This window comes from Mesitornis unicolor, unplaced genomic scaffold, assembly GCF_000695765.1.
Source record: "Mesitornis unicolor isolate BGI_N332 unplaced genomic scaffold, ASM69576v1 scaffold41600, whole genome shotgun sequence".
NCBI classification, from domain to species: Eukaryota; Metazoa; Chordata; class Aves; order Mesitornithiformes; family Mesitornithidae; genus Mesitornis; species Mesitornis unicolor.
The window spans coordinates 3640-23144 of NW_010161060.1; the positions used below are offsets into that span (position 1 = coordinate 3640).

The following is a 19505-nucleotide window of genomic DNA, read 5'->3' on the forward strand; positions in this document are numbered from 1 at the left end:
TAGGAACCTGATTAGAAAGGCTTCAGTATAAATGGCTTTATGGGTCATTATTATTTGAATAAATGCTAAAGTTTTTTAAGATGAAAGGACTACAGTACTAAAGTACTTGGCTATTACCAAGAAATATATAGCTAATTAAACTGCTGTAGTGTTGGTTTTTATTTACTCTCAAATAACAAGTATCAGATAGATGCTGAGAATCATCTGCTGAGATTTGATGGCAGAAAACTTCTAATAATTTAGACAAATATTCTAGAAATAAATCTTTCCATAAAAGACCTGTGCTCATCCTTGGTATTAATTAGCATGCATTTAATTGTTAGCTTCAAGTCTATGGACCAGTTATGTTAATGAAAGTTGTTAATTACTTTAAATAGAATGGTGGATTCTGAGGAAGAAGCAGCTGGTGTGTTGGGCCACTTCTAACTGAGGACTGAAAATGACAGCAGGTATGAATACTTTGTGTTTGATTTCCAATACGTATTTTATAGTCAGAACTAGATGCAAATGATAGGAGTTACTTCTATCTATAATTTTTTAATGTGACATTGGCTCTGCTTTGCATCCGTGTTTACAGCTGATTTTCAAAGTGTTGTTATTTTTTAATTATTTTTTTATTTTAAATTTAGGGGCTTTTGTAAAAATAGTAATTCTAATGGTAAATATACCATAGCTGAGGACTCAACAGCCTTTTTCAGTGCTGTGCCAGATTGCATTTTTCATTCGCTAGCTACAAATTAAGCATTACCTCAGAGGGGCTAGAACACCTGCTGCTTCAAGGGTTGAAATGCTGCCGATAGCAGTACCATGATTCACAGAAAGGTTGGAGCTCTCAACTCCAGCTGATTTCGAATCTGTGCATGCTCCTGCCTCTTACAGATCTGTCTCAGAGCGGTGCTCCTCTGGATTCCAGACTCAGTAAGACCGCAGAGCTGCTGCCTCTCCTGGAGACAGTGCGTCACCTCCATTATGATTGTGCTACTGTTCATAAACAGTGAGGGCAATAACCTCTACTTTGGCTGGCCTAAGTTTTGTGCTGATCCTGTTGTGTGCACTCTTCAAAATGTGCTTTCTTCAGAAAATAGAGTAGATGGTGCTGACTTCAGCAACAAGTCATAGCCTGGTGTGTTTGTTCAATGTTGCTGAGTTATCTCTGTATGGTTTACGTCACTAATGGAAATTCTTAACTGAATAGTAAGCAAATTTTTTAGTAAATTTTCCTTGATAAAGTAATTCTAAAAGCATGATTACACACTTTTTTAGTGGTGGTGATTATTGAGCTAGTGAATCATACTCTAAATTTCTTTTCACAGTTGAAAGTGAGGCAAAGGCAAAAACCAGAGTCCGCTTTGAGGAAATCTTCAGACGTCACGCTGCCCTATCAGACACTAAGAAATCAAAGAAAAAGAAGTTTCAAGAGAGTATTGTGGTGAGTTTGAACACATGTAAGCTTTGTTTGGTTGCCTTCCTTCATGGAAAAAAGATCGGGAAAATGTATTGTAGATGGAACATGTAAGCATTGAAAAAAAAATTAAAGTACATATGATTCTATGATTCTATTTCTGTACATATCCTTTGGTTTGGATGTGGTTTTTATTTGTTGTTTGTGTACCAGCAATGCATTCTTGTAATCTGGAGGTATGTCAAAATTATATAGAATGTAATACTGGTAAAAAGAAAGTGGCACATGCACTCATTGAAGGTCTGCCAGTACTTTTTTTCCATTCACATTTTTCAGAAAAGTTTTAAGATTTTAAAACTCAGTATTGACTTTAGGAGGAGTTTGAGTGGTGGGCTAGCAGAAATGTGGCTGTAAAATATTTAGTTTTGAGAGTATAAATCTCTGTAATACAAATACATCTGTGAAAAATTTCCATGAACTGAGAACTGATGAGAGTTTAAAATAATGTTAGGGATAATCATTAACATTATTCAGTTTCCTAAAAAATACTGGTATAAGAATAAGAATTTACAAACGATATTAAATATTTCAAACTTTTTTTTCAATTTGATCTCAGTAATCAGCATATTTCTGTATGTATGAGCTTTGTGTCCGAGTGGTCCCATGTTTATATGTCTACATAGGCAGTATACTTGTATAAAGATTTGTTTAAAAGACTTTGGCCTTAGCTTGTGACTTGCAGCTTAAGAGTGATTCTCTCACCCTGACCTCATGGTTAGGTGACAACTTTTTTTTGTGACATCTCTCTCATTAAATGAGCCTCAGAGATTCCTCTGAGTTATGGTTCATATTCTAGTTTTTTTCCTGAAGAGAAGAATAAATGTTTAATATGCATCCTGTATTTAAAAATTATTGACTTATAGTGCTTGGAATTTCAAAAGAAAGCAATTTGCTTAAAAGACAAATGTTACAGTTTATCTTCCTCCTGATAGGTTTTATGTTTTCTGTCTTCTGTCTTTTTTTCTTACAATTGCATCCATACCACATGCTGGAAGTGAATGTTCGTTCTGTAATAATGATTTAAGACAAAGGCATGCTATTTTCTATCAGTTCAGAATGTTACATATATTTATTATATATAATTATATTTGGAGTAGTTATATTAAACTTGTTATGCTGAAACATAATTTTGTCTTTTGATTGACAATTTGAGTATTTATTGATATAAAGTTGATATTTGTGTGGATTTCTTTTTCATTTTGCATTCTTTGAAGTATATGGTATTTAGTCAACAGTCTATCCAGAGAATCAATGTGATGTTTAAAATACAGCATAAAAGAGAGGGTGGGTTTTTTCCTTTTTTTCACTGTCATGTGTAAACAGAAGACTAAATTCTTCCTTGGTTAGCTTTAATTTTTTGCTGAAATGTGAGTTTTTCAATTTGTACTTTATAAGTATGATGTTATTATTTTTGAACATAAAATTGTATGTTCACGTGCAACTGCATATTACTCGTAAATATTTTAAGCTTACTTTGGTTTTATAATTGGTTTCCATTCCAGAACTCTCCGCTGTGAAACACTAGCGTTTAGGAGTTACCTAGAAACACTTAAAATCACCATGAACTGAATCAAAAGTTAATGGTATAGACACAAATTAAGAAGCGTTTTTAGGATCACCATGGAAACCTAACTTAATGCCTTTGTTGAAGCTGTAGATTTTTACTAGTCAAAGAACTAAAAACCAAAGAACTTATGGAGAGCATTTATCGAAACCTAATGCTGAACATTTTGAATAATTCCTTAAAGTCTAGCAAAGAGATCAAGTGGGTATTTTCCATGCTGATTGCATTCAAGTATAAATTTCTGTAAAAGCTTCAGCCAATAACCAGTCATTTATTTGTAAGAAATAAATGCGTATGGGAGGGGAAGAGGAGGTAGATGGAGGAGGTTGACTGGCCTTTTTCCGGTTTTCTTCACTTTATATAATTTAACTGTATAGAGCCTCACATATCTTGAAAGAATGTGAAATTTCTGAGTGATGGTTGTCTTTGTGTCACGTATTTGCCATAGATGATCAGAAGCAGGTCATGGTTGAGAACATATTTCCACTGTAAATGTTCCAGCCTGCTTCTTTCTTGTGTCTTTACTGAACTTAGCCTTTCTTAGATTAATAAAACCTTTTCTATCATAGTCCACTGTTTCCTTGAAACCTGAGTTCTGGAGCTTCAGGATATTGCTGTGATTTTTAAATGACAGATGTGAGGGTGAGGAAATTGCTTGCCTGCCTGCTCTGTTCTGTCTGCCTGGAGATAAGAAGAGCAGCCTGACTGTAAGAGGAAAGGCTGATGTCAGTAGGGCAGGATGAGTTTGAAGTTACAACTGTTAGGAATGAGCTTGAGGTGGAGATGGACATCGGCTGTGGCCAGTGAAAGGTCTGCTTTGTTGTTGAATAACCACAGGTGCAGTGGGTATGAGGCCTGAAGGTATGGCTGAAAAACAAGCAATTAGGACACAATCAGAAGGTGAATTTGCTAGTATCCCTTACAGGGCTAACAGTCACCATATTTATTTTTTACCAGTTATACCTCCTGTTACAAGTTTTTAGAATGAGGTAAGCTTCAGAGCAGACAGTGCCCAGAGAGAATAATCTGTCTGAAGTCACTGTGAAAATGTTTTCGCTTATTTGGTTCAATGAGTTTGTAGCCCTTTGTTTCTTATATTTAAAATAGGAGAACTGCTAGTAGTTGAGTATGTACTTGACCTACACATTTTCTCAATGTTTACCATTAAAATTTGCTGAAACTTCTGCAAGCCCATTCTATCTGTAAACTAATATTCTGCTAGCTTTGAGTGTCTACTTTTTGTAGTTGTATTATATTAACAACGGAAGTAAAAAAGGGCTCACTAATGCATAAAATTTTCTTAAACATCCCACCTAACTGGCCAGCATCACAAACGTATTCATTACCGATTCAGTTGTAAGTAAATGGTTTTCTACAACCAGTGCATATCAGTGGCCATCTCAGCCCTTCAGTGGGCTGGCAATGTCCATTCCTATTTTTTTCTAGGTGTGCCTGTATTATGGGAAGTTCATGTACCTGTGTAAATCTGGTTACCTGAGTTTCCAGATGACATGGGCAAAATCACTTGATGTGCTTCCAGGTTCCACTAATGCATATGTGAGAAATGTTTTTTAAAAAGGGTAAGATTATTAAGTAGTGTCCTTGCTGCCAGCTCTGGAACACAAATGGCAAGTGACATGACCTGGGGTTGGCTCACTGTGGTATGAGCCTCATGTCAGCCCACGTGCTTACATCTTGGCTGGCGCCCATCCCTCGCTACTGTTGAGCCAGTAGTGCAAGTAGGTCTGCCCTGGTGTCCTAATGTGGACATGGAGCTGGTTTGAAAAAAAGCTTTTCCATTTGTTCCATACTTTAAGCTGAGGAGGTCAGGCTCAGGTCAGCAACCTTCTGGAGTTACTCCAGAGACAGGCCTATCCTCTGAGCTGCTTTTCCAGCCTAACTGCTTTTTCTAATGCAGTTCAAGTGTGTTTATGTATAGACAATTGCTCTTTGTGGTTCTTTCTCAGTCCTGCATTTCACACAGAGAATCTATACCAGTATCCTGCCTCTGCCTCAGACCTAATCTGATGATTTTTATTAATCTCTTGGCTTTTACTTTATAATTTTGTGACTTCCTCCTGTCTTTCCTCTCAGCTTAATTACATCTTGTAATTAAACAGTGTAGGTGAAAAAAGTGTCCCGAGTTAAGATCATACAGGCTGTGTATCTGAGGAATTTGTGTTTGGACTGCTGAAGCAGCTTTCTGCTGCCTGCAGTAGTATCTCTTGATGTTCCTGTTGCTGTAGTTTGCAATTGTGTTTTGTTTCACTGTGAAGGTATTGTGTATTTTTTTATCACTTTGTTCCCATTAAATGGAGTGTTTAAGTCTTTACAAAATTGCAGTTTTCCTCAACAGGAAACTGACTCTCAAATTCTGTCCCACTAAACCAGGACAAACCTTCATTTCTTATACTCTGCAGTTAAAGCTAGCTGTAGGATTGCAGATAATGAAGTGGACAATCTATTAGAAAGCTTTTTTTTTTTTCCCTTTCTCTTACTCTATTCTGTATTTCAAAATATAGGTATGTAATCTTCCACATCCTCTTAAACTTGATTTATGAATAAAGAGGATGTTACTGGTCTATTTAAGCAAGTAAAAAATGAAGGTACAAAGACAAGTTTTTTCATAATTTGGTATTGAGATACTTTAAACTATTTTTAAATATAAGATGCTAAAAATAAAGATAGCTACTGAGAAGGTATATGTATGGCTTTAGTTTTTTTATGTAGTAGATAAACATACTTGCATTAAATTCTAGGTGCTTTCATTTTCTAAATTATACTTTATTAGGACAGTTGTTTAATATGTAGCATCAGTAAGCCTAGTTAGTGCATTTTTAAGCTTGTCTCTAGTTTCAGACATCAGCTTTTATTTCTGTGTTAAATTTTGCGTTGGTGTGTTTTTCTTGTCATACTGCTTTTATTTGGCTGTTTTCCTGTAAAAAGAATAAACTTCCTTGATTTTTTTATCTTTTTTTTTTTTTTTAACTTGTACTTCAAGCTTGCTTTTTCCTACCTCCTTCTTCAATACTTACAATACTTTCCTTGGTCTCCATGTTCTCTTTTCAAATGTCAGATGTGAATAAAACAAGATGGTGATGAAGGTTTGAAGGCTCACATGATTGAGGGTATACAGTATGGAGGCAGATGGCACATTGAGTGTTCTCTTCTTTCTAGTAATGGAATATTATGTTTACAGCTGGGGATTTTTAAGACAGGATCCATCTTCCAAAGCATGATTGCTAATGCAACTTCATTCTCTGTCCATATGAATTTTAAAATTATTATTTTTTCTTATAAGCTCGTACATTTTGGTGAACAGTTATTACACATATTGTACCTTTTTAAAAATGTTTGAAGTCAACATGATTCTGTAACTGGGAGAAGTATCCCAGCTAAAAGGGTGAGCTGTCTGTTTTTATTGAGGGAGAAAGATGGTCTTGGCAAAGAAAAGATTGCATGTAGATACTTACATTTTCTCCAACTTTCTTTTTGTTTGCTTTCTTTGTGTTTTGAATTCCTTTTAATGTTTTGTGTGGAGACTACAGAGATTTTTGGTTAAGAAAACAGAGTAAAAGAACTTCAGCAACTTTATAGAAGCTTCATCAAGGAGCAGAGATCTGTGGGTTGAGCTCCTTACAGAATTAGACCTTAGTTACTTGCTATGTTGTTTGGAGTTTTAACTTGTAGTAACCAGGAATGCAAACCTGAAAGAGAGAGCAAAGCTCCTGGTATGTTTTTGAAAAACCACCAGAAACTGGCAGAAGGAATGCAGAGAAAAATGCATTAGCTGAAATTTATCTTAGTTGTTTTTACTAGACTGTTCTTTAGATCACGTATTTGTTATCCTACTAAGAATAATGTGATAGGTTTTTTTGATTTTATACTTTTTAAAAAATAAAATCTTAATGGAAATCTGTTTTTCAGTTTTAGCACTTTTTAATATAATTTCATTGTTAAACTTTGTCAAGCAGCTTTCAGTAAAAAAGGCTCCAAACAAGTGAGCCTGAAGCCTGTCTTTAAATGATATTTTAAAAGTATGAAAATACTTGATTTCATGCTGCATATGGTCTTCAAATCTTCCATAGTCTAAAACATTAGCATTTGTTTGTTGAGTAGACTTGTTGACTTCTGTTTTTACTGGATATACATAAAAGTAATTTTAAAATACAGTGAAACAAAATTGAAGATGAAGTGCCCAGACATAAAATGTTGGTGGTTTGGGTTTTTTTAGTGTGAATTATCTGTTTGTTTTTTTTTTCAATCTCTTACTTGTTAGTTTTAGACAAGAAAATAACTAGATCTTTGATTTCATTTTACTTCGTGTGATGTTGCAAAAGAAATAAAGTACTATGTTTATCCTTAGAACATATTTTTTAGTACGTTTTATGTTCTGTTCATTTATAGCTTGACACCTTTAGAAGTAATATTGATCTAGCCAAGGAAAGTGTGAATGATGAAGCAATTATAAACAACACATATAATCCTGAAGAAGAGAGTCCGCGATTTACAAAAAACAAACTGAGAGAGAAAGCCTCAATTGCTGAGAAAATAAACAATGATGTTGTTAGTGGAGAGGAGAACAAGCAACCGAAGTCTAACAAGAAGAAAAAGAAATCAATGTTACAAGAACAGTTTAATGAGGAGGAAAATTTATGTGAGGCTAAATTGGAGAGTTATGAGAAAAAGATTAATGATTTTCCAAAGAAGAAAACAAAAAATAAATCACAAACAGATGTATCTCATCAAGAAGGTGATAGAAAGTTTAAAAATTCTTTGACTGAAACGAGAAGCGTAACTGAGATAGAAGAGGAAGAAGAGCTAATTCGAGCCTATCAGCTGCATGTGGCTGAGGATGAGGCAAATGCAATTAAAAAGAAAATAAGAATGAAACTTAAAGAGCAGATGTCTGAAATTACCTCCGGTGTTCAAAGCCATGAAGTTGCATTGAACAATGAAGTGGGCAAAAAAAAGAAAAAGAAGAAAGAAGTAGCAGTTTTAAGTGAAGCTGAAACAAGGTACCATGGCAAATTGTATACTGTGTGTTTGTGAATCTTAACTGAAATGTTTCATTTTGTTTTAAGATGCACAGAAGCTTTCTGATATACTGTACATATTTTCCGAGTGATTAACTACGTAATTTTGTTTTGAAAAAATGTTACCAAATATTTTTTCAAAATGCTGCCAAATTTAATATTAGACTTAGAGATTCTGTTTAACTTTTTTATAAAAGATCCTCCATGACTATCTGATGTTTATTTTCTGTGGAACTCACTCTTAACTAACTTAAGATAATTTTGTGCATGGCTTCTTAGTGATGAGTGGTGGCCCTGATCCAGGACAAGAGTATTAGCTTAGCTCTATTCACATGAATGGTTCTGCAGTTACCTGGAAATTAGAGGAAAATGAAGGGGAAGAGAAATGAAAAAGGCAAGGCACTAATGTTGAGGGGACAGTGTTGCATTTTCAAGGTACACAGATGATGAGTTGTAGAACTAGAGAGGAAATTTCAAGTGGATTAATAATGGTAATGAGCAATCCATATATGCAGTACAATGCAATTGCTGACAGTGATCCATTACATTGCAGTGCAATGTCCCTTTCTGAGCTACAGCGTCATCCAGCAGAAGATGACAATGAAAATCAGTCATTGAAAAAAAGAGCGGTTACATCAGAGGGACAGAAACTGGAGGAAGGCATGGAAAACCAGAAACCTAAAGCAAAGAGGATTAAAAAGAAAATCAGAAAAGGTCTGCCAACAAAATACTAGAATGACGTGCTGCTTTGCTGTTTTATCCAAGGGTTTTTTTGTTTCTTTGTTTTGGGTTGTTTGGTTTTTTTTGCACTGCTACAGAAATATTTTTCCACAGTAGTAGCACAATAGTGATTGAGCTGTTGAAGTTTCTTTGATGTTTCTTTAGTTAGTTGATTGTATTTTTTTTCTACCAATTCTGAGGCTAGTTTGTAAGGAAGTGAATTCTATGTATCAATCTGAAATCTTGATTGATTCAATGTAAGTAGTTTTGAAATTGATACATAATTTAAAAAATTAAAGGATAATATAATAATATTATACATACTACCTTTACTGTCTATTACTTAGATGCGTATTATAATTGTCTTTTTATTATTTTATATTTTTTTGTTTATGTTACAAATGTTGTATCATCACTGTTTTAACCTGATGCTCAGTTCAACCATAAGGAGTACTTTCTCATGCAATGCATAGTCAAAATGGAGTATTCATTTCCTTATTGTGGACACCAAAATAAAAAATTAGTTTAAAAAATGGAGATTAGATAAATTGATGAGAAGTAGGTCTTTATACTTATATAAATATATATTTATATATTATGGTCTCACTGTAACTTCTAAATGAGGAAGTTCTAAAAACAGTGTTTGGTAATTCAAGGAAAATGCACATGGAGAAAGTATCAGGTTCTGTTTAACTAGTTTTTGTAAGGAAAAAGTAGAAAACATAAACTGCTACAGGTTGTAGTCCAAAGGGTATTGAACTGTGTGGATTTTAAGTCATTCTGGCAGAGAAGAACCTATGTCAATCAAGAGAGAGACATTTGATTTTAAATAAAAATACTTGCTAATAAGAATAGATTATATTAATTAATATATCTTTTCATGTGTATTTTTATACTTGTTTACATTATCAAATTTTATTTTAACCTATTACATAAAGAACATGTTAAATATTATTGCTTTACTATTGATTGCTAAGACAACACAGAGCATTTTTACTCCTTTAAACTGTCACTAATAAGATATAGTAACCTCTGTTTACTTTGTTCCTATTTCCAGAAGAAAACACAGACATTGCTGCAGCAAATGATGAGGAAATGAAGAATTTAGAAATTTCAACTCAGTCTAAATTTAGTTTGGATGATGATCTTGTGTTGGGAGTTTATATTCATCGATCTGATCAACTTAAAACTGATCTCCTGGTATCGCATCCCATGGTTAAAATTCATGTTGTTGATGAGAGAAGTGGCTCATACGTCAAGAAAGATGATAGGTGACTTTGACAATAGAAACTGTTTATTCAATGATTACCGTAAATACATAGATTTTCCCTAGAAAATTTAAATATGAAAATAATGCTCAATTTTAAGCTTGTGACGTAATTCATTAGTTTCTATTTCTATGATAATACATACATATACCTACAGTAAATTAGGGTGGTATTTTTCTTCTGTTTTTTGGCACTTTAAATGTTCTGCCCTACTGTACTGCTCTCGATGTCGACACATTTACAGAACAGTTCATTCTGTATTCTTTCCAGAGAGAAGATTTCTTAAATCTCAAAAATGCGTAGAAACCAAGATATCGCAAAACTCTTGTTGCATAAATTGTCTGCCTTTTCTTTTTTTAGAAAAACTTTTTAAATCCTGAAATGAAGCTTAATTCTTCTTATTTCTCATCACTTCAGCTACTTCTTTCCACTGTTGTTATCCATAATTTTCCTGAAAACCAAATTCTGATAGTGTTTAAGCAGTTGACTCTACCATGATCATTATGCATAAATTTGGTAACAGTAACTTGATTGTTAGGTTTTTGAACTTCAGCCTGTAACTTTTCTATATACACTGCAAATTGCCTTATATTTTGGAAGGTTTTAGATTTTTTTTCCTAAAATCAAACAAATGGTATCTTGTATGTTTCTTTGCTTTCAGTGATTGAAAATACAGTTTTGTTTGAATGGTCTTTTTTTTAAGGCAATGTAACAATTGTAACTCTTTGGAAATTTTCAAACAGCAAGAGGAAAGTTTCTTCTTACTATGAGCCAGAAGAAATAGAGCACATTCTTCCTATTATGACACAACCATTTGACTTCAAACAATCTAAATCAACAGTTCCTGAATGGGAGGAGCAAGTCATATTTAATGAGCGTTTTAGTTATTTTGTTCAAAATACTGAAGAAAGCCCTCGGGTAATCCTGTTTTTTGAGGTAAGGTTAAATTTTTTACATCAAATTTATGCATGTTACAGTTTTGTTTGTTTCTTCAGCAGTATATATTTGACTGACTCAGGGTTTTTTAAGTTATATTTGGTTAATAGCATAGCATTAAGATACAGAATTAAGTGGAGATACCAAAAAGTGGTATTGGTGATTGCTAATACTAATAAGCAATTGCAACTAATTGCCCCCCCCCCCCCCCATTTTGATAATAGTAGGGGGGACAGAGCTTTCTGTCAACTCAACTGTCAGACTTCTGGGAAAGGCTGGTGAGATTGTTCCAAATCAAGAGGGGTGGCATCATGTATGAAGGATGTCATGTTTTACTTTTCCACATTCTTGAAAACTGAAAAGAGACTTAAGTACCAGAAGCTCAAAGGTGGAGTTGGTCTGCTTGTAGCAACACCTCTTTTCCCTTGTACCAGTGAGCAAGCTATTGCATTAATTTACATTAACATTTTAGGCATCTATTTCTCTTCTCCCATTTTTCACAAAGTAATGATTAATTTTTCCTCTAATACAATTACGTTTAAATGAAAAATTGTAAGGTATATATTCAACATGATTCTGAGCTTATATATGTCAATATTTGTGAAGAGAGATTCAGTAGTATTAACCTGAAAATGGGAGCCCAATGTGATAAATATTTTTTCATTCCTTGTTTTTTTGTATTTCAAATAGATTGTATATACAGTATCACCAAATGTTTATGTTCTGTGATACTTATAAATTAAAACATTTATAGAATTAAAAGTCTTTAGTTGCTTAACACGAAGTAACTACATTTGTATGTAAAGTTCCTTCATGGAAATCATCTTAATGTTGGGACCAAAAGTATGGCTACACTTGAAAACATGCTTTTTGACTTCAGCCTGGTTTATGAATTTTCAATTTGAAGATAGCATGATTTCAAGTTCGTTTTTTTTTTTTTGTATCCCAGATAAACATCTAGGAGTGGCTAAATATGAGAAGATTCTGGTCATTGACCAGAAAAATGAAGAATCTCATGGACAACATTAGAAGTATTCAAAGTCAGGTTAGACAGGACTTAGAGAAAGGTGATCTAGAAAGATGTTCCTGCCCATGGCAGGGGTATTAGACTAGATGATCTGTGAATGTCACTTCCAACCCACATTGTTTTATCATTGATTCTATGACATAAGTGATAAAGCTAGGAAAGGAAAACTAACTTTTTGACTGCTGCTTTCCAGCTAGTTTAACATCCGGGTGGTTTTGGTTATCCGTTTTGTCATCTATATGATTTGTGAACTATATAGGATTTATGAAAATTACACATGAACATTTTCCTTTTTTATTGAGACAGAAGGGAAGCAAAAATAGGTTTTTTTTAAGACCAGACATGTTCCTTTTTTAAAGCAGGTCATGAATAGTCACCAGGTAAATGCATAAGCATCTGTTATTTCTAGTTGCACACTTGTGTGGAAGAAGTACTGTTTTTGTAATTGCTTAAAATTGAAATCTGCTTAATTTAGTGAAATGCATCTAGCATATTTTCAGCAGTATTTTTTTAATTACCATTAAGCGTATATTAATTAGAAATATATATTTCTACCAATACTTTCAGATCCTTGATTTTCTAAGTATGGATGAACTGAGAGCCAGCTCTGATCTACAAACTTTCCGAAAAATTTGTTGGGCATTTCTAAAGGTATTGTAAATATTTAAGTGAAGAAACAAAATATATGAATCCTTTTATTCAGTTATCTAAAAGACCCTAATACTACAAAGTGGGAAAACATTTTTTAATATTTTCAGGCAATGGAGATGGAAAAACAGATCCTTGCTTGCTTGGCTGTTCTGTCTTTTCCCTTTGCTTTTGCTCCATAAAATTCATAGTAACATACTTGACAATAAAGAACGTGTAGTTTTCAAGATAGTATAGAATGTTTAAGAATTTTTTTTGTTTGTTAAATACAGAAGGAGGTTTTCCTTGAGGTATTTCTGTTTGTTCATGAGATTGTCTCTGCAAAGAAAATGACAAATCCACTAACTTCCATACCTCAGCTATTCTGTGTTCTAATGGCATTTTCAGTTGGCCAGTCTTTGAAAAGACTTCTTAGCCTAATTATAAAATGCCTGTCATTTTTAGTTGCAGTTTGACATGCTGCAACAGTGAGATACAGGTCATTTAGCCAGCCCATCATGTATCTTTTTACCCTTTTAGGAGAGATTTGAATGTACCACTTTGTCCTTTGAAGAGCTGGCAAGGTATTGCATTAATTTGCCTGAGGATTGTTGATTTCCATCTACCCCTGTGGATGGTAGATCTTGACAGCCATTGAGCAGACCTCAACATGATAAATACAGGAGAGGACAATGGACTGCAAGTTTAGGGGAAGGGAGAGGGACCTGCATATCATTCCATACAGAGTTTCTTCTCAGCTCTTCCCAAGATGAATCTGCAGGAATGAGAGGTCTGGTACTCCGTGTCTGGTGTATAGCTAGTGGGAACTGCACATCCAGACATTATGCACAGCCTGCTCCTGAACAAGGGGAAAGATGACTTTCCAACTCATAAATACAAATAAAATTGTCGCCTGGTCTTCATTTCTATTGCTTCTGTCTGAATTATGCTTTCATCAGTGTCGGTTAAAGTAGAAATGTCCTGATAAACAGTGATCAATGTTAATGGCGGTAAGCACAGACAGAATGAAAAACATAAGCGTTAGTTTCTATCCTGTTCTTTAGGTCAATAGAGAGAACTCAATTTCCTCTGAAGCTGGAAAGGTTACTGCTTTGCTGCATCCTGCTCTGAGTCAAAGTCTTACCAATGGCCTTTGCTGCAGTGTTCCAGGGTGCAGATTTGGAAGAGGCTCTTTGGATTAACAGTCCTCTGAGATTTGGGTGGTTTCAGCAAGCAGTAGCTAAAAAAAAAATGTAGTTGGTGCTGCAGAGGTCTTCCCACATACAGGATATTACTGTTGTGCATATGAAGCATATTTGAAAACTAGGCTGCCACCTAAGCTTTTATCTTAGTGATTTGATCCTGGGGGTGTTTAATACATGCTTACTTCATTACAACTTTTAGGGACAGTTTGTTTCCCTAATGGGAAGTGGATTTCAGAGTTTATACTGTAGTTATTTAAGATATTAGTAAAAAAGTGATTACTTTTATTAATTTTGTGTTAATGTAACACATTTTTTCCTCTTTTCTAATCACCCTTCCAGCTCGTAGGTGCAAATGGAGTTCGTAATGTTGATGGAAAACTTCGTCTGCAATTATATTACCCACCTAAAAGGACCACGTCACGTGCAAATGTTGAGGTTTATGACTGGTGGGCAAAATGTACTAGAAATCGTTACCCATCAACTTTATATGTAACTGTAAGAGGCATAAAACTGCCAGAACACGTAAGTTAAATATATAATATTTAAATAATAGACTTTTCTCTAGGAACTAGTAACTAGCTAGAACATGTGAGTGTGTGTTTGTATGCATGTATATAAAAACTGTACTTATGTGCAATATATAAAATAGCTACTATATCACTAGCTACAGTAAGAACTTTGCATCTTAAGATATGTGTTCCAAAGTCAGCCCTTCACAGCTGTTTGAAAAAGAAGCGTACTTTCCTATCTGCAACTTTGCATACTTTGCCATTGACAATCAGAAAACTTTCAGGGTACTTTTTTTGGAGATTGATATTCCTTCTTATTATGAGAAATGTAATTTTAAGTCACTGGACTTGTGCAGGTATGTAAATTCTATAAGTGATAGAACGTGTAAGTCACTTAACTGATTCCCTGCACCCTCAAGCTGTAATGAGTAATATTTTTTTCCTCAAATGAAAACCCCTTTAAAGACGGGCTTACATTGGTGCATGCTGAGATGTACATTCAAGATAAATACAGCATTTATTGCTCTACAATGTGAGTACAATATTGTTCTATTACATAATTTTCCGTATATATTTACAGTTGTCATTAGTCTTTCTTCTGCTCACTGTTCATACAATCAAGGGTGATCTGTGGAAGCCTAGTGAGAGGTGGTCCAAAACCAAGCTAGTCTGTGAGATTAGTTCAGATGTTTTTGGGACATTTTTGTAATCTGTGTACTGGAGTAAAATCTGCAGATCTCTTTCAGCTGCTGAGATTGTGAGGAATTCTGTGTATTTTGCTTGAGCAGTTGTGCTTTGATCTTTCTGGAAGTGTTCTCACTGTCTTCTCCATGATCTGAATATTTTCCTGTTATGTTTAGGTGCTATCACTGGTTTACAGCTACTCCTACTCTACAGTCCTCTGTGAAGCGCAAGAGATGTAATGAATTTGCATAGGCTTCCTGAGCTGTGCTTGACTTGGATTCATTGGTTACTGATATTATTTCATTCTTGTTCTGATAAATGCCAGATTAGCTAAGTCTGGGATTGAGCTTCAGATAAGAGCCATGGCATGATACAGTTTTCTATGCATAGATTCCTGCTTCCAATTAAGATCTGTTACAGGTCCTGCCTAGTCTCATGCTTCTCCAGAAGGGTTCCCATACCTTCTGCCTGGGCTGGTAGATACAAAAATAGGTGTCTCTGATAAAGCAGGCTGTCTTGCACCTATGTGTGGACAACTGATTTAAGCTCCTAAATTGGTTTCCACTTGTGTAGGAGGCATCCAGCCTCCCCTTTTAGTCATGGGAACCTAGACAGTTATTCACTCTGAAGTGGATAACTAGCAACTGTCAGTCCAGAAGAAGACTAATTTTGCCTGGTATTCAGATGTGTTTCTGAAGAGACTTGTCTTAGTGAAACCAATCAGAACGGCAGCAGGTGCTTAATGGCCTCTGTGCCCCTAAGCCGTGCTGCTGCTGCTGGGCTGCTTCACAGCATGAAGGCTTCCATGTTCAAGCTTGGTGTAACTTGTAGGTAAGGGTCAGTAAGTGTAATTATGGAAGTTTGGAAAGTATACTTTACCTGTAATTAAAATCACAAATATGGTGTGTCTTCCTTTTTTCTTTGCAATGCTTGAACATAGTTTGTTCGATACATAATGCTGGTAATATCTTTTGGTATCATGAATGGATTTTGTTGCTGAAGCAGTATCTTGATTTGAAGATGGTAGGTTAATGTCCTGGACCATGATGAAATGTTTTTGGGTTTTTGTTTTATTGTTTGTTTGATTTTATTTTTTTTATACAACACTATTGCCAGGTAGGAAAGGGTTACTAATTTTTACTAACTTGGATGGTTAATAAAAATAGAAAAGTATCCATTATTTGAAAAATCTTTAATACCATCCAAATGACATAGCTTTGGAAGCTCAGCTTACTTTGATTTGCTGCTTACTTTAAATTTTTGCTATGCAGTTTTAGTTTATTAAACTTTTTCCAATCTCTTTCAGATGGAAAAATGCAATGCATTTGAAGTTAAAAGTACCTTTTCATCTTCACAGATATTACACTGTTCACTTGAAAATACCTTTTCCTGACACTTAGTTTTATTTGCCTTAAGGTTGCTCCTTCTGTCCGCTCTATGATAGCTGTTCAGGAGGAACAAAGTAGTGCAACACTGTGTGAGCTCCAAAGAGAAGGATCTAAGAAACCATGTGAACCTTTGCCAGAGGAGAAAAAGGAGTCATTTAAATGGACAAGATTGCCTGGACAGGTGAAGTGTTTTACTTTGCTTTTCAAAGAAAAAGAATTTAAAGATCTACTATCTTTTTAGAATATAAATTTATATATTTTAAATGTATATATAAAAATACATGTCTTATATCTTTTAATGAGTATTATGAAGCAGCATTAGAGCAAATAAAAAAATACTAAACAAAATACAAAACATAAGGAACTCTAAAAAATAGTAGAGGATGCTTAATGTCTTACCAAATATGGTTGATTTAACTATCTTTTCCCAGAACAGTCAGTTATTTTTATCTCCATAATTCTTAAGGATTTTGAAAGAGCAGGGCTATTCAGGTAGTGGAAGTAAGACAGGAAAGCAGTTCTCAGATTTCAGCTTGATTGGAGATGTATTTTCTTCATTTTTTTTTTTGGTTGATTGGTTGGTATTGTTTTTTATTCCTTCAGTTAAAGTTGTAGTTGCAGTGTAACGGAATGAAGGAACTTTCATTGAAGAACCATATTAAGAAGGTTCTTGCTGACTTAATCCTAACTAGGGATCACTGTAGCTAATGGAAATTAGCATTCATCAAAAGGAAATATTTTTGCAAATGCGTATAGAATGTCCATGCAATAATTTCATATTTTTCTGTAGAATGACATTAGCATGAGTTCATGGTTTTGTAAAAATTCAAATAACATTACATTTGTTAACAAAGAATGTTGATTTTTATTTTGATTCCATACTGTAGTTCTGTACAGCTCCTTTCAAAAAGAACATTTAAATATACATGGACTTAATTTTATTTCCCAGTGTTTTCTGTTAATAATAAATAGCAAAGAATAGATGAGTCTGGTTTTGCAATGAAAATTTTCTTACCAAGAATGACAGTATACCTAAAAGGTGTATTTATGTTAATGTTCATTACTCTTCAGAAAGTTGCCATTCTCAAAGTAAGCGTGTAATCAAAACTAAGAGAAATATGATCCTGAGAGTATTTGCCTGCCATCATACAAATAAAATTTGGCAGCTCATTTATTCCTAGACTAGACCATGTACCTATTGAAGAACTGTAGTAGCAACAATGATGTACTTTGTAATGTGCTGTCTTGTGAAAAAGTTTCAGTAAGGTTAGCATAATGTGTCTTGTCTGTTTGCCAAAGAATATTCAAGGAGATATGCTTGTTTTAAAAAGAACAATTGTTCAAAATTATTATTTCCTTTTTATACATCTAAATTTAATTGTTACCTTTTAAAGCTAAATTTTCTTTTTAAAAAACCACAATATATTTGTATGTCTCCATAGGTATATATCGATTACATACTTTTTCCAGATTTTTCTATAGAATTATGAATTATTTGATATATGATTTAAAGATGAAATTAATTTTATGTGAATTGTAGCTACATGACTTATAAATAAAAGAAGTTGTTCTGAGTTGAATTATTGATTCAACGTTGTAATATTTTGATTTCAGAGAGAGGTTAAAAGGAGAAGAAGGCTTAATTGCATAGTTTATAATAAGATTTGTTTACCTTTATTCTGTAGTGAACAGTGTATATTCAGTTATTTCATGAGTAGATCTATCTGTATACTTTTAAGTGCATATGAATCTGTCCATGCTTTTCATTTATAAGGGTAAATCAAGTTTAGGTTAAATAATCACATAACTACTCTGGATATTTTAATTTCCCTTAAACTTTGAAGTTAGTTTGGGAGTGCTTGAGTGAAAAAGAGGAAATGTTTTTGGAGAGAGGAAGGAGGACTGTGCAATTTTTTGAAATGCTTTATCTCCAGTTATATTTTAAAAATATTTCAGGAATTGAACCACAGGTGAAGAATGCTAATGGTGATATGGTGTACTAGTGATTTGAGTGCCTGTACTTAGTCTTCTGATTTAACACTGCAGCCATTAAGTTACTAAAAGTTGTGCTTAGACTCCTTAAACTAGCTTGACTTACAGTCTAGCTCTACAGTTTATATTATTGATGATAGTCATCATTAAGCACTTCTTAAGATTAAGGAAATAATTTCAACTTTAAATTTCCTCAGGTTTTTAAAACTTGCTGGTTGTCTGTAATAATGGGACAGAAAAGAATATACAAACTAAATGTGGCCTAAGTTATGCAGCAAAACTGTCTCTGTTAACAAGGTTGAATTTTTCTTTTAAATTCCCTTAAGGTGTTAGTAGCTTTTTGAAACTTAAGCATGACAGGAATTAAGAATGTGTTTGAAGCATTGGGAAGTTAATATTCATAACTGTGTAATCCCAATTTTTACCTGAAAAGCTAGGCTTGCCGCATACCGAACAAGCATCTGTTTTCACTGCAAGGTGAAGATATGGGCTGTTTCTGTATTCGTTTCTCTCATGATGGGAAAATGCTGGCAGCAGCATGTGCAGGAAGGAATGGCTATCCCATTGTTTGTAAGTTGAATTTTTGTTTTTTTTTGTTATAACTCATGTAGTTTGAAATTAAAGGGTAAAAGATGTATTTTTAAATTGTGATTTATTTTTATTAGAGGATTTATTTTATACTTCTGGTTTGTAAATTGTTATATGCCCTTAAGAGCTTTAAGGAAAATGCTCCTTCTGTGTTAACAGGGCTGGAACTTGGTTTTCATTTGTGGTAATGTACATATAATTTAATGGTATGAAATCACAATGTTTCTGTGCAGAGCTCTAACAAAAATATTAAATCAGTTTGCATAAGGTACATATTTTCTGTTAATAAGGTTTTAAGGCAAATTTTTCTAGCTCCCACCTCACACGCTTTTTTGTGTAAATTTTCCCCTAACCTGTCATGAAAATTAGATACCTTGAATACTCTCATCTCCAGACAGACTACTGGAGGCTGCTGTCTTCCATGGTCCAGTTCACTTGGAACTGCAGATATTCCTTATTATTCAAATTTGAGGCTGCTCCGCTGCACAGTTCTTAAACT

The 19505-nt window shown here is 34.1% G+C and overlaps 1 protein-coding gene across 1 annotated transcript in view; it reads left to right on the forward strand.

Annotated features, from left to right (window-relative positions):
- Nucleotides 1-323: 323 nt before the first annotated feature.
- Nucleotides 324-19505, forward strand: part of AHI1 (Abelson helper integration site 1) — a gene marked incomplete at its 3' end in the record, with an annotated part of 39637 nt that continues 20455 nt past the window's right edge. Inside the window, exons 1-10 of the mRNA XM_010191810.1 lie at nt 324-449; nt 1314-1429; nt 7434-8044; nt 8616-8776; nt 9840-10053; nt 10794-10986; nt 12581-12664; nt 14185-14367; nt 16455-16607; nt 18856-18988. Coding sequence (XP_010190112.1) covers nt 440-449; nt 1314-1429; nt 7434-8044; nt 8616-8776; nt 9840-10053; nt 10794-10986; nt 12581-12664; nt 14185-14367; nt 16455-16607; nt 18856-18988 — 1858 coding nt within the window. The remainder of the gene's footprint in view (nt 450-1313; nt 1430-7433; nt 8045-8615; nt 8777-9839; nt 10054-10793; nt 10987-12580; nt 12665-14184; nt 14368-16454; nt 16608-18855; nt 18989-19505) is intronic.